Below are 15,236 nucleotides of genomic sequence, written 5' to 3'. Positions count from 1 at the left end.
AAATTCCAGAATCCCAGAGAGTAACAAGATTCCAGAATCCAAAAGAGTAGCAACATTCCATGTTACCGGTACAAGGCAAGCAGTGACTTCTCCCCTGTCTTTCTCAATAGCAGATTATGGACTTTTCCTCCAGGAACTTGTCCAAACCTTTCTTAAAACCAACTATGTTATCCGTCTGTATTTTTGTTATTGAACCCAAACAACCCTCTCTCCCCATATCCTTTTGTGTTTCAACAGTTGTATTGACGAGGACATAAAAAGATAATAAAGAAGTAACATTACAACTCTTGTCATTCAATGTTTGATGAAAGTATAATTACCTGCCCCCCCCCCCCCGGCCCCCATATCAGAAAGCAAGAATTGCTTTAGGATACATAGTCTTGGATTGCTGTTCACTTTGTGTAGCTGTACCTGGGAAAAATATGCCCTATCTTTTTTCTAAATATTTGACTGTTTAATGAATCGTCTTATTTCATGTAACATGTTTACTTTTATAACTTTTTGTAAACCGCGTTGAACTTCTGGTTACATGGTCAATAAGCACAATGTTATACTATGTTATGTTATACATGAAAATAGCACTCTCGCAATCCCGCACCGGTAATCAGCCTAGGGATGCCTCTAATATTCCCCAAAACGCCCCAGCTCCCTACTGCCAATGTAAGTTCTAGTTCCCAACTGAATTTCATTACTTGTAGATCTGTATGCTGTTCAAATTGATCTAAAGCCTTATGGAAAGCTAAAACCCGAGTAATCAAAAAGTCAGCTGTGCCTGCAAAAAAAAAACCCTCTGATACGTTGAATCTGTTGATGAAGAGTCCTGTGACAATGATGCTGGGAAAAAGTATTTTAATAAAATGTGTCAATTTTAAGTAACATCTACAAAGCCAAATTTACATTACATTACATTAGGGACTTCTATTCCGCCTATACCTTGCAGCTCAAGGCGGATTACAAAAGAGCTAACTGGACATTTCCAGTGAAGTTACAATAGTTTTGTTTTTTGTTTTTTTTTTGGTTACAAGGGAGGAGAGGTACCTGGATTAATTCCGGAAGAACTTGCAAATTGGATATTAAATTGACTGTACGTTACTGTGTGATATAACAAATAGATTACAGTTAGAGTACAAATAAGATTACGTTACATTTCAGGGATCTGAATACTTGGTTGGTGTTTTGGGGAGGAAGAGATTATTTAAGTGGAGGTTTTGGGGGAGAATTTATCTAGGAGGAGGGGGAAGGGTTGGGTTAAGATATCTGGATAAATTTTTTTGAAAAGTAGGGTTTTGATTTCCTTTCGAAAAGTTTTGAAGTCGCCCGTTGCCGTCAACAGGTTGGAGATGGAGTGATTAAGTTTTGCTGCTTGCGTCGCCAGAAGGTTGCGCCAGAAGGTTATCAAATTTTATTTCAGATTCATTACATTCACATCCTGTATGATGGGTAGCTTGCTGCTCACATGCCGACACCACTGAACTTTGAAAGAGTACTCCAAATCAATCTCTCCCACCTCTTAAAGGCACTGGTACAACATATCCCATTGCACTGGGTGAAAAGACGGACTGAAGAGAATAGGCACCATGCTGCTTTCAATGCCTCTATTGTCTGAACAGTGGCTCCCATATTATGATGATTTTCTACCAAAATGTCATATTTATTATCAGAATTACTCAAGCCTTTTACAGATCCAAACTATGTACAACAGCATCACTGAAGTAGCCCTGAACTTCCATCAACTCGGACTACTAAAGAAATATTTTAAAATTTCTAAAAAAACTTTCACATTTCGTTTACCCTGGAGCATTTAACAACTGCAGGAGCCTAGGCAGATCATAAACCTCTTTTGTTCTTGTCCATTCTAACCAGAGTCTGTCTTGCTTTTATATATCTATCAAGGTCACAAATATCCCAAACAGCTGAAGAAGCAGCAAGAGATTTTAAAAGTTATAACTAGGTCTCTACCAAATATTTCTATTCTATTTGATCTGGCGCACGCATGGATGTCGACATGTGTGTGACATCATCGTGTCAATGTCTGGGCATTTCCGGGTGCCCTCCAGCTGTGGCCACGAGATTAGTGTGCTGCAGCTTAAAATGTATGCGACACACTGCTCTAAACGGTTGGCCCTAGAATTATAGCCCTCTCACCACAGATCTAGCAGATCTCTTTCTGCATTTTGGAATGCAGCATCAAATACATAGGATATGTATCAAAACATGGTCTGCCAACCCTTTAAAACTAGAAGGCCCACTTGCACATGGAACACCAACTAAGGGTTTGCTCTATATGCACCCATAACTTGTACTTTCCCTAGTCTTCCATTCAACTATAAATTGTAATTAACAAGCCTAATAGTATTGCAATATATTTATCACAGCTATCCCACCCTTTCTTCTAGAGGCCGACTGAATTTCAGTTTTGGTTCCAAAACCGAAATCTGGATTTGATCATGTTTCGGTTTTGGCCGAAAATGGCAGTACATTTTTGGCTGAAACAAACTTCCTCATCCCCCTCTTGACTACACTTCTCCCTCCGTATTCGCTGTGATAGGGGGATTAACAAAACTGCAAATACAGAAAAACCGTGAATAACTTTTTCATATGTTATTCGCTGTTTTCTATTAAAAATCATTGTGAATATGGTGAAACCGCGAATAACATGGTGGGAGACCTGGCCTGTTCCTGAAGGAGAGGCAAAACACGGTGAAGAAAGTGCTGGCAATCAGCGATTTTCTCTGTAGGCGCTTGGAATCAGCAATTTCTCTATGCAAGCTGATGTAATTGGGGGGGAGGAGCCAGCAAGCTAAAAACCGTGAATAATCGAAACCGCGAATGCTGAAACCGCAAATACGGAGGGAGAAGTGTAGTTTCAGCCTGCTCCCCACTTTCTACCTCAATGTACCTCATGCACTGCTCCCATCACCCCTATCAAATTACTCAAATCACTTAATTTATTAACCTGTAATGTACCTGTACTAGATTCATGCAGACAAACCAGAGGAAGTTACGGTGTCTGGACAACTGCTTGAGGTACTCCGCTAGGGTTATCCTTTTATCCTCAGGATTAGATCCCTGATCAATGTACAGCCTGAAAGAACATGCACAAGAACATTAGTTTTAATTGCTCTTACAATTATAACCATGAGCTTCTCTTATCTTTGTTTCTTCCAATACAGGTGCACTGGTATTAATTAACAGGCCCAAGACGTCATAATAATTTCCCTGTTAAACATAAACAAGAGTATCTTATAATCTATTTTCTTCAGCTCTGCATTCAGTGTGGGAAATGGACATATAGAGAGCCATGTTTGCACCTTAAAATGAGGATATCGGTTTCTTTGGTTAAGCACATTGATCTCCTGAATGCACTATGCACATAACTGCTGAGAACATAAAGCCTTTTCTCTTGCACTATAGATCTGCTAAATATATTAGCTGCTTAATAATAATTTCCAAGCCATATATGGCATGCAAAACAAGAGCCCATATTGCAATTGCCTACCCTCCACTCCTTGTATAATCCTGAGCAAGTCTTGTAACCACATAAATGATCTTATACAATGTAGTGTAAATTGATAGATAGAAGCCTAATGTATGTATTTGGCTAGTGCTTTCTAAACTACTGAGGAGAACTAAAGGCAGAAATCAGATAAGCACCTCTACATGGATGGCAAAAGGGGACAATGTCTGGGAAACAAGATTCCGGATCTAGAAGCTGTGATGGAAGAAGAGGGGTTGGATATAGTGGCGATCACGGAGACATGGTTCACGGAGAACCATGACTGCGAGGTAGTTATACCGGGCTATAATCTGTTCAGGAATGACAAGGTAGGAAGAAAAGGAGGAGGAGTAACATTATATGTTAAAGATCATATTAAAGCCACACAATTGCAGGATCTGCAAGGCAAGGAAGAGGCACTGTGGATCAATTTAGAAAGAGGGAATAGTAAATATATTTACGCTGGTGTGATATACAGGCCTCCTTCACAGACGAAAGAAGTGGACAGAAATAGCAATGTTACTTACCGTAACAGTTGTTATCCAGGGACAGCAGGCAGCTATTCTCACTAGTGGGTGATGTCATCCGACAGAGCCCTGATGCGGACGTCTCACAAGCATACTTGCTTGAAGAAACTTCAGAAGTTTCGAGATGCCCGCACCGCGCATGCGCGAGTGCCTTCCCGCCCGATGCATTGGGCGTGTCTCCTCAGTTCAGATAGCTAGCAGAGAAGCCAACCCAGGGGAGGTGGGTGGGACGTGAGAATAGCTGCCTGCTGTCCCTGGATAACAACTGTTACGGTAAGTAACATTGCTTTATCCCAGGACAAGCAGGCAGGTATTCTCACTAGTGGGTGACCTCCAAGCTAACCTCAATGGGATAGTGGGAGAGTTGGCAACTAAGGAGAATAAATTTTGTAATATTGTTTGGCCAAACTGTCCATCCCGTCTGGAGAAAGTATCCAGACAATAGTGTGAGGTGAAGGTATGAACCGAGGACCAAGTAGCAGCCTTACAAATCTCCTCAATCGGTGTCGATCTGAGGAAGGCTACAGAGGCCGCCATTGCTCTGACCTTATGGGCTGTGACTTTACAGGGAAGGGGTAATCCAGCCTGGGCATAGCAGAAAGAGATGCAAGCCGCCATCCAGTTGGAGATGGTATGCTTCGAGACAGGGCGTCCCAACTTGTTCGGATCAAAGGAGACGAAAAGTTGAGGAGCAGTTCTGTGTGGTTTGGTGCGATCTAGGTAGAAAGCCAAAGCACGTTTACAGTCCAGAGTGTGAAGAGCTGATTCTCCAGGGTGAGAATGAGGCTTTGGAAAAAACACAGGAAGAACTATGGATTGGTTGAGATGAAATTCAGAGACCACCTTAGGCAGGAATTTTGGATGTGTGCGGAGGACCACCTTGTCATGATGGAATACTGTGAAAGGTGGATCCGCCACCAAGGCCTGAAGCTCACTGACTCGGCGGGCAGAAGTGAGGGCAACAAGAAAAACCACTTTCCAAGTGAGAAACTTCAGCGGAGCCTTGTTGAGAGGCTCAAAAGGAGGTTTCATAAGTTGAGAAAGGACAACATTGAGGTCCCAAACCACTGGAGGAGGTTTGAGAGGAGGATTGACATGGAAGAGTCCTTTCATAAATCTGGAAACCACAGGATGAGCAGAGAGAGGTTTCCCTTGCAGAGGCTGATGGAAAGCCGCAATTGCACTCAGATGGACTCGTATCGATGTAGACTTGAGGCCAGAATGTGATAGATGCAGAAGATAGTCCAACACAGAAGATAGGGAGGCTCGTTGAGGCTCCTTACGATGAGAAACACACCAGGTAGAAAATCTAGTCCATTTTTGGGAATAGCATTGTCTAGTAGCAGGCTTCCGGGAAGCCTCCAACACATCCCTCACCGCCTTGGAAAACTGGAGAGGAGTTACGTTGAGAGGAACCAAGCTGTCAGGTGGAGAGACTGCAGGTTGGGATGGAGTAGAGATCCTTGATGCTGAGTAAGCAGTGAAGAAAACACTGGAAGAAGGAATGGCTCCCTGCTGCTGAGTTGAAATAGAAGGAAGTACCAAGGCTGTCTGGGCCACAGAGGAGCTATCAGAATCATGGTGGCATGGTCAGACTTCAGCTTGACCAGAGTTTTTTGAATGAGTGGAAATGGAGGAAACGCATATAGAAAGAGATTCCTCCAGTCCAGAAGAAAGGCATCTGCCTCGAGGCGATGAGGAGTGTAGATCCTGGAGCAAAATTGAGGCAGTTTGAAGTTGTGGGGAGCCGCAAAGAGGTCTATCTGAGGCATCCCCCACTGAGAGAAGATTTGATGAAGGGGCTTGGAATGGAGGGTCCATTCGTGAAGCTGGAGGAGACGACTTAAGTTGTCCGCCAAGGCATTGTCCGCCCCCTGAATGTAGACAATATTTTTCTAGGCATTTAAACTAGAAGGTGGGGGTGATGTATGTACGAAGGACAATTATAGAGACCACCCCTGGCAAAAGAAAAGATGTGATAGTAGTAAAGGCTGCAACATAAGCAATATCAGCAACTCATTTCTTAGTATTGCAACAGAAAGTGAAACGACACAAAAATCCATACGAAAAAGGAGATTATTGCTGAAAAATAGCTGGAAAGCGATGACCACAAATGCTCGCAGTCTAAGCAACAAAGTTCATGATCTGCAAGCCCTGATATTAGAGGCAGATCTAGATATTGTTGCTATCACAGAGACATGGTTCAGTGAATCACATGGATGGGATGCAAACATACCGGGATATAATCTTTTTAGGAAGGACAGAGATGGTCATAAAGGTGGAGGAGTAGCTCTCTATGTAAAGATCAATATCCAAGCGACCGAAATGCAAGGGACCTGGGGAGAGGAAGAAGCGATATGGATTGCTCTGAAAAGAGAAGATGGAACTTCTATCTACATGGGTGTAGTCTACAGACCTCCGACTCAATCGAAGCAAATTGATAAGGATCTGATTGTGGATATCCAAAAGTTTGGAAGGAAAGAGGAGGTTCTGCTGTTGGGAGATTTCAACCTGCCGGATGTGGACTGGAATGTTCCGTCTGCGGAATCGGAAAGAAGTAGGGAGATTGTGGATGCCTTTCAAGAGGCTCCGCTCAGACAAATGGTGACGGAACCCACAAGGGAAAAAGCGATATTGGATCTGGTCCTCACAAATGGAGAGAGTATCTCTAATGTTCGAGTGGGTGCTCACCTGGGTAGTAGCGATCATCAAACGGTTTGGTTTGATATAACGGCTAAAGTGGAGAGCGGCCGCACGATACTTAAAGTCCTAGATTTCAAACGTACGGACTTTAATGCAATGGGAAAGTACCTGAAAAAAGAGCTGTTATGATGGGAGGACATAAGAGAAGTGGAAAGACAGTGGTCTAAGCTGAAAGGAGCGATAAAAATGGCTACGGACCTTTATGTGAAGAAAATCAATAAAAACAAGAGAAAAAGGAAGCCGATATGGTTCTCCAACCTAGTGGCTGAGAAAATAAAGGCGAAAGAGTTGGCGTTCATGAAATATAAAAAAACCCAAGAAGAGGAGAGCAGAAAGGACTACAGGGTGAAACTGAAAGAAGCCAAGAGAGAGATACGTTTGGCGAAGGCACAGGCGGAAGAACAAATGGCTAAAAATGTAAAAAAGGGAGATAAAAAATTTTTCAGATATATTAGTGAAAGGAGGAAGATAAAAAATGGAATTGCTAGGCTAAAAGATGCTGGGAACAAATATGTGGAGAGTGATGACGAGAAAGCAAATGTGCTAAACAAAAACTTCTGTTCTGTGTTCACAGAAGAAAATCCTGGAGAAGGACCGAGATTGTCTGGCAAAGTTACACGAGAAAATGGAGTAGATTCTGCGCAGTTCACGGAGGAGGGTGTTTATGAGCAACTTGAAAAACTGAAGGTGGACAAAGCGATGGGACCAGACGGGATCCATCCCAGGATACTAAGGGAGCTCAGAGAGGTTCTGGCGAGTCCTATTAAAGACTTGTTCAACAAATCTCTGGAGACGGGAGTGATTCCTGGGGATTGGAGGAGAGCAGATGTGGTCCCTATTCATAAAAGTGGTCACAGGGATGAAGCAGGAAACTACAGGCCAGTGAGCCTCACTTCAGTTGTTGGAAAAATAATGGAAGTGTTGCTGAAAGAAAGGATAGTGTATTTCCTTGAATCTAATGGGTTACAGGATCCGAGGCAACATGGCTTTACAAAAGGTAAATCGTGCCAAACGAACCTGATTGAATTTTTTGATTGGGTGACCAGAGAGCTGGATCGAGGACATATGCTAGATGTAATTTACTTGGATTTCAGCAAAGCCTTTGATACAGTTCCTCACAGGAGGCTGTTGAACAAACTTGAAGGGCTGAAGTTAGGACCCAAAGTGGTGAACTGGGTCAGAAACTGGCTGTCGGACAGACGCCAGAGGGTGGTGGTTAATGGAAGTCGCTCGAAGGAAGGAAAGGTGACTAGTGGAGTCCCTCAGGGTTCGGTGCTGGGGCCAATCCTGTTCAATATGTATGTAAGTGACATTGCTGAAGGGTTAGAAGGAAAAGTGTGCCTTTTTGCAGATGATACCAAGATTTGTAACAGAGTAGACACCGAAGAGGGAGTGGAAAATATGAAAAAGGATCTGCAAAAGTTAGAGGAATGGTCTAATGCCTGGCAACTAAAATTCAATGCAAAGAAATGCAGAGTAATGCATTTGGGGATTAATAATAGGAAGGAACCGTATATGCTGGGAGGAGAGAAGCTGATATGCACGGACGGGGAGAGGGACCTTGGGGTGATAGTGTCCGAAGATCTAAAGGCGAAAAAACAGTGTGACAAGGCAGTGGCTGCTGCCAGAAGGATTCTGGGCTGTATAAAGAGAGGCGTAGTCAGTAGAAGGAAGAAGGTGTTGATGCCCCTGTACAGGTCATTGGTGAGGCCCCACTTGGAGTATTGTGTTCAGTTTTGGAGACCGTATCTGGCGAAAGACGTAAGAAGACTTGAGGCGGTCCAGAGGAGGGCGACGAAAATGATAGGAGGCTTGCGCCAGAAGACGTATGAGGAGAGACTGGAAGCCCTGAATATGTATACCCTAGAGGAAAGGAGAGACAGGGGAGATATGATTCAGACGTTCAAATACTTAAAGGGTATTAACGTAGAACAAAATCTTTTCCAGAGAAAGGAAAATGGTAAAACCAGAGGACATAATTTGAGGTTGAGGGGTGGTAGATTCAGGGGCAATGTTAGGAAATTCTACTTTACGGAGAGGGTGGTGGATGCCTGGAATGCGCTCCCGAGAGAGGTGGTGGAGAGTAAAACTGTGACTGAGTTCAAAGAAGCGTGGGATGAACACAGAAGATTTAGAATCAGAAAATAATATTAAAGATTGAACTAGGCCAGTTACTGGGCAGGCTTGTACGGTCTGTGTCTGTGTATGGCCGTTTGGAGGAGGATGGGCAGGGGAGGGCTTCAATGGCTAGGAGGGTGTAGATGGGCTGGAGTAAGTCTTAACAGAGATTTCGGCAGTTGGAACCCAAGCACAGTACCGGGTAAAGCTTTGGATTCTTGCCCAGAAATAGCTAAGAAGAAAAAAAAAAAAAAATTTAAATTGAATCAGGTTGGGCAGACTGGATGGACCATTCGGGTCTTTATCTGCCGTCATCTACTATGTTACTATGTTACTATGTAGACAGCTTTGAGGAAGGTGTTGTGGCGAATCGCCCAATCCCAGACTCTGAGAGCTTCCTGGCAGAGGGAGGCCGATCCCGTGACCCCCTGCTTGTTGACATACATGGCGACCTGGTTGTCCGTGCGAATGAGGACCACCAGGTCGTGAAGCAGATGTTGAAAAGCTTGAAGAGCATTGAAAATTGCCCTGATTTCCAGAAGATTGATATGGCACAGCCGGTCCACACTGGTCCAGAAGCCTTGAGTGCGAAGACCGTCCAGATGAGCCCCCCATGCATAGGTCGAGGAATCGGTCGTGAGAACCTTCTGGTGGGGAGGAGTGTGAAACAGCAAACCTCTGGATAGATTTGAAGAGATCATCCACCAACGTAGAGACTGCTGAAGAGCAAGAGTGACCAGGATGTGACGAGTCAAAGGATCTGACACCTGTGTCCATTGAGAAGCCAGGGTCCACTGAGGAATTCTGAGGTGAAGTCTGGCAAAAGGAGTCACATGAACCGTAGAAGCCATGTGGCCCAGGAGAACCATTATGTGTCTCGCTGAGATGGACTGGCGAGAAGACACTGACTGACAGAGATGAAGCAGAGCATCCAGGCGCTGTGGAGGAAGGAATGCTCGGAGTTGGATAGTATCAAGAACCGCCCCGATGAAGGGAAGAGACTGGGTCGGTTGCAGATGAGATTTTGGGAAGTTGATCTCGAACCCCAGACTCTGCAGGAACCAAATAGTCTTTTGGGTCGCCGAGATGACCCCTGGAGCCGAGGCAGCTTTGATGAGCCAGTCGTCGAGGTAGGGAAACACCTGAAGACCATGGTTCTGGAGTGCAGCGGCCACCACCACCAGACACTTGGTGAAAACTCTGGGAGACGAGGACAGGCCGAAAGGAAGCACTTGATACTGCAGATGCAGATGTCCCACCCGAAATTTGAGGAATTTGCGAGAGGCCGGATGAATGGGAATGTGAGTGTAGGCCTCCTTTAGATCCAGAGAGCATAACCAGTCGTTCTGCTCGAGGAGAGGTAGAGAGAAGCTAGGGTCAGCATGCGAAATCTCTCCTTGACCAGGAACTTGTTGAGCACCCTGAGGTCCAGAATAGGACGCAGGTCGCCCGTCTTCTTTGGAACAAGGAAGTACCGGGAGTAAAACCCCCGGTTGTGTTGGTCCACAGGGACCGGCTCGACGGTCCGGAGCCGGAGCAAAGGCTGAGCTTCCTGAAGAAGAAGGGCGGTCTGGGTCAAGTTGGAAGGATACTCTCTTGGAGGATGGTCCGGGGGACCCGATGGAACTGAAGAGAATATCCTTCCCTGATGATGGTAAGGACCCAAAGGTCGGTGGTTATAGCCATCCATCTATGGTAAAAATGATGGAGGCGACCCCCAATTGGAAAGACAGGGGATAGCCAAACGGTGTTGGTTATGCTCCCTACCAGAGAGTCAAAAAGGCTGAGGAGCCTTGGGAACAGCAGAAGGCTGAGGTTTTTGTTGAGACTTCTGCGGAGGCTGTCTCTTCGCCGGTTGCCTCACAGCAGGAGCCTGCCTGGGAGTGTAACGCCGTTAGTATATCAAGGGCGGTCGAGAAGGTCGAGACTGAGCAGGTTTAGGCTTCGGACGAAGGATGAACTGGAATGACTTCTCATGGTCCGACAGCTTCTTCGTCACCGTCTCAATGGACTCATCAAACAGATCCGCACCTGCACACGGGACGTTGGCAAGCCTGTCCTGGAGGTTCGGGTCCATGCCAATGGTCCGAAGCCATGCCAAGCGACGCATGGCCATGGAACAGGCAGCAGCCCGTGCCGAAAGCTCAAATGCATCATATGAGGATTGCATCAATTGAAGACGCAGCTGGGACAGCGAGGCGACGACCTCCTTGTACTCAAAACGAGCTTGAGAGTCGATGTAAGGCATGAGCTTCCGAAGCACCAGAAGGAAGAATTCCAAGTAGGTGGCAAAATGGAAGGTGTAATTGAGAACTCGGGAAGCCATCATCGAGTTCTGGTAGATGCGCTTCCCGAACTTATCCATGGTCCTCCCCTCTCGGCCCGGGGGTACCGAAGCATACACCTGGGACGGATGAGATCGCTTGAGGGAGGACTCGACCAGCAGGGATTGATGGGAGAGTTGGGAGCCCTCAAACCCTTTATGGTGCACCGTGCGATACCTGGCATCCAGTTTGCCAGGAACGGCAGGAATGGAGTACGGAGTCTCAAAACAGCGCATGAAGGTCTGGTCGAGTAGCTTGTGGAGAGGCAGGCGAAGAGACTCAGCAGGAGGATGAGGCAGATGCATAGTATCCAGGTACTCCTTGGAGTAGCGGGAACCCGAGTCCAAGGTGATGTCGAGATCATTTGCCATCTGCCGTAGAAAAGATGAAAAAGACAGCTGGTCCGCCAACACAGGACGCTGAGACAGTAGGACTCAAAGAAGTAGAGGCCTCCTGATCCAAGGAGACCTGGGATCTACAAGGAGAGAATGATCTGAAGGTATCCTCGAACTCCGGGCCCGGAGGAGGCGAGACATCCGAAGCTGAATACACCATACGAGGAAGCTTCTGCTAAGGCGAGACTGTAGAATGTCTGGACGAATGCCTCGAAGAATGCCTAGAGCGGTGTCCCCCACTCCTCCTCGAAGGGGACCTGGAACGACGACGCGCAGAGGGCTCCCCAGAGGCCTCCATCGAGTATATAGGGCTGGAGGCCGTAGAACGAAGAGGAGGGTGGGCCGACGCCTCTCGAGCAGCCTGCCATGGGTCGAGAGACGGCTTGGCAGGCAAGGGGCTCCTGAAGAAATCCTCCGGACGACGCCCAGGGCTTCGACTCCTCAGAGGCAGATCCCAATTGCCCCGTTCCGAGATGGGGATGGGTTCCAGAGGCGGCATTTCACTAAGCGAAGCACTCCTCGATGAACTTTCAGCCAAACGCCGAGCTTCTTCGCCTAACAGTGAGAGCGAACGGCGAGGCGGAGGATGAGGGGGCGGCTCGCCCCCACGAGGAGGTTCCGTATGCCCATGCTGGATTGTGGCAAGCCACTTGGGCCCCATGGTAGTCATGATCTCGATGAATCGGGCCTCCAGGGCCGACCGCAGCGAAGCCGACAAGGAGGGAGCCGCACCCGAAGTGGGACCCCCTGTACGGTCTTCGAGGTCCCGTGTGGTCGAGTGCTTAGCCTTAGAAGCCTTAGGCACCTTAAGAACCACCGGGGGAATGGTCTGAGGAGGTACCTGATCTGAGGAGACCGAAGAAGGCACCGGAGCAGGAGGCGGGGTCGAAACCGGAACGAAGGAGGCCGCTTTCAGAAGACCCGATGCAGCAGGAGTAGATGACGACTTCGCAGGTGAAGGCGAAGCGCTGGTCGAAGCCGAAGGTTCCTTGGAAGCTTCCATAGCGAACATCAACTCCCACAGGAAACAGCGATGCTTGAAAGCACGTGCTGTTAGAGTGGAACAAGGCTGGCACGATTTCGGAAGATGATCAGGCCCGAGACACTGCAAACAGCGTCGAAGCGGGTCCGTCAACGAAATCGCGCGCTGGCACTTGATACACTTTTTAAAACCGGTAATAGGCCGGGACTTAGGCCGAAAAAGCTCCACCACTAGATCGAAGCAGCGGGGCCCCAGCCACGCGGCCGACCCGGTCGAATCCATGGGAAAAAAAATTTTTTTTTTTTTTAAATAAGAAAACGACAGAATAAAACACACGATTAAGAGAAAATAAACTCAAAACCGCGAGCACTAGAAGGCAAGAACAAGGGTTCACTCAGCGCAGAGAGTTGAAGCAAAACTTCTCAGCTCCGCAGAAAGAAAAGAACTGAGGAGACACGCCCGGTGCATCGGGCGGGAAGGCACTCGCGCATGCGCGGTGCGGGCATCTCGAAACTTCTGAAGTTTCTTCAAGCAAGTATGCTTGTGAGACGTCCGCATCGGGGCTGTCGGATGACATCACGGTGTCTGCCATCTACTGTAAAATCGTTTACTTTGGCAGCACATGAAATTATAAACGGGCCTCTTACCAAACTGCAAACGATTCGGCACCCCCCCCTGCCGCGATTGTGCACCCCCCACCACTGCTTACTGTCATCTGGGCACCGGCACCCGGCATGTCCTGTGTGTTGGTGCTGGTGCCGGAAGATCAGCCTCTTCTTTTTCCTGGGCCTTGAGCATCTGCACATGCTCAAGGCCTGCGAGTTCACGTTCTCTCCGTGAACTCGCAGGCCTTGAGCATGCGCAGATGCTCAAGGCCCAGCAAGAAGAGGCGACCGATCTTCGGGCACCGGCACCAATGCACAGGACACGCCGGTGCCGTTGTCCAGATGACAGTAAGCAGCGGTGGGGGGTGCACAATCGCGGCAGGGGGGGTGCCGAATCGCGGGGGGGGGGGGGAGGGTGCTGGATCGTGGGGGGGGCGCTTGTAAATCAAGCCATGCTCGGTTTCCGAGGCGCCGATTTTGCGAATGTTTTGCTCATCTTGCAAAACACTCGCAAACCGGTGCACTCGTAAACCGATGTACCACTGTACTTACATTACATTAGAGATTTCTTGCGGTTCAAGGCGGATTACAAAAGAATTACAAAGAACGTATTACATGAAGAAGATATCTGGTAATTTCTACAGGAGATGAGGAGTAGATGAGGTTGCTTTGGGGAATCGGGAAGGTATTGGGAAGTGGGAAGGAGCTAGCGGTATTAAGTCATTTGCAGGAATTTCTTGAAAAGTAGAGTCTTTATTTCTTTTCTGGAGGAAAAACAGGAGAGAGGGGGTACGATAGAGACGTTTAAATATCTCCATGGCGATAATGTACAGGAGGTGAGTCTTTTTTGAATGAAGGGAAACTCCAGACAATACAACGCGACAAAATGATCAAGTGTTTCTCAAGTGGCCCCCGAGATCACCGGACATTACTGTTTGTGACTTTTTCCTTTGGGGTTACGTGAAAGACAGAGTGTACATACCTCCACTACCCACAACTATGGATGATCTGCAGGAACGCATCGCTGAAACTATAAATACGATCAAGCCGGATATGCTTCGGTGAGTCTGGTCCGAGCTTGATTATTGCATCGATGTTTGCCGAGAAACAAGTGGGGCGCACATCGAGTGTATGTAATACCAAATGAAACTTTATGAGTCGATGAAACTGTAGCCTCAAAGGTGAAAGAATATTCCAATACATTTTGGTCAGTAACCATTTAAAATCAAGGAGTGTTTTTGAGGGCACCCTGTATTTCATTTCACACTGGCAATGATATGATTGCTAAAACAGTACCAAGCCCTGGGGTTCCACTTACTCCTTTAAAGTAGAATCATCATATTTCACTCTCGCTTCAATCTCAAATCGCTGTCTCAGAAGCCATGTTGCTACAGTAAACCCAATCACAGCACAGCTAGCTAGCAGCACACAAAATATCCGAAATGAAAAAAAGTCATCTTTGTTCCAGAAAGCATAGGACATAAAAACTGAGAGGGAACCCACAGCATTAAACAGTGAGCAGTAGAAATTGAGGCTAGTCCTCTCTTTTGCAGACACAGCAAGGTCGGCAAGCAGAGCATTGTGGTTGAGATCCACGAGAGTGAGAAAGCTGTCATAGAGGCAGAGGCAGATGAGGAACTGCAAACCAGGGTGGGCCCAAGAAACCCAGAAGGCCAAGAAGGAAATGGCAAAGAAAGGTCCACTTTGACTTAATGCCTTTAGTCTCTTCAAAACCACTTCTGGAGAGGAGATCTCTACGCCCGACCTGCAGGGGGAAAAATAAAGGGAACAAATCTTTAAGAATCTAATCATAAAATGTTGGTAGCAAAAGCCACAATTTCCACTCCAGTAAGCTCCAGATCAAATGCATGTATTTGTCCTATCAGCAGCATCATATTCTCCAACCATACATTTTGACTTCCAAATATAGCTGTATGTAATTCTTTGAGTTTAAATTGAAGTCACCCAATTCATATTTTCTTACAAATTTACTTTTATAAAACTTTACACTAGCCACCATGGTTATGATATTTCCATCAAACTCAGAACTAGTGCTGCTCAGTTCATCAATTTGAATTGATTCATT

At 46.6% G+C, this 15,236-nt stretch overlaps 1 protein-coding gene across 1 annotated transcript in view; it reads right to left on the bottom strand.

Moving 5' to 3' along the window:
- MFSD13A (major facilitator superfamily domain containing 13A) overlaps positions 1 to 15,236 on the bottom strand; it is a 39,551-nt gene that overhangs the window by 8,262 nt on the left and 16,053 nt on the right. The window contains exons 3-4 of the mRNA XM_033943809.1: positions 14,469 to 14,915; positions 2,968 to 3,085 (exon numbers count right to left, since the gene is read on the bottom strand). Of these exons, the coding sequence (XP_033799700.1) occupies positions 2,968 to 3,085; positions 14,469 to 14,915 (565 nt within the window). The remainder of the gene's footprint in view (positions 1 to 2,967; positions 3,086 to 14,468; positions 14,916 to 15,236) is intronic.

Source organism: Geotrypetes seraphini, chromosome 4 (genome assembly GCF_902459505.1).
Source record: "Geotrypetes seraphini chromosome 4, aGeoSer1.1, whole genome shotgun sequence".
Classification (NCBI taxonomy): domain Eukaryota; kingdom Metazoa; phylum Chordata; class Amphibia; order Gymnophiona; family Dermophiidae; genus Geotrypetes; species Geotrypetes seraphini.
This window is presented reverse-complemented; position numbering and strand designations above follow the sequence as displayed.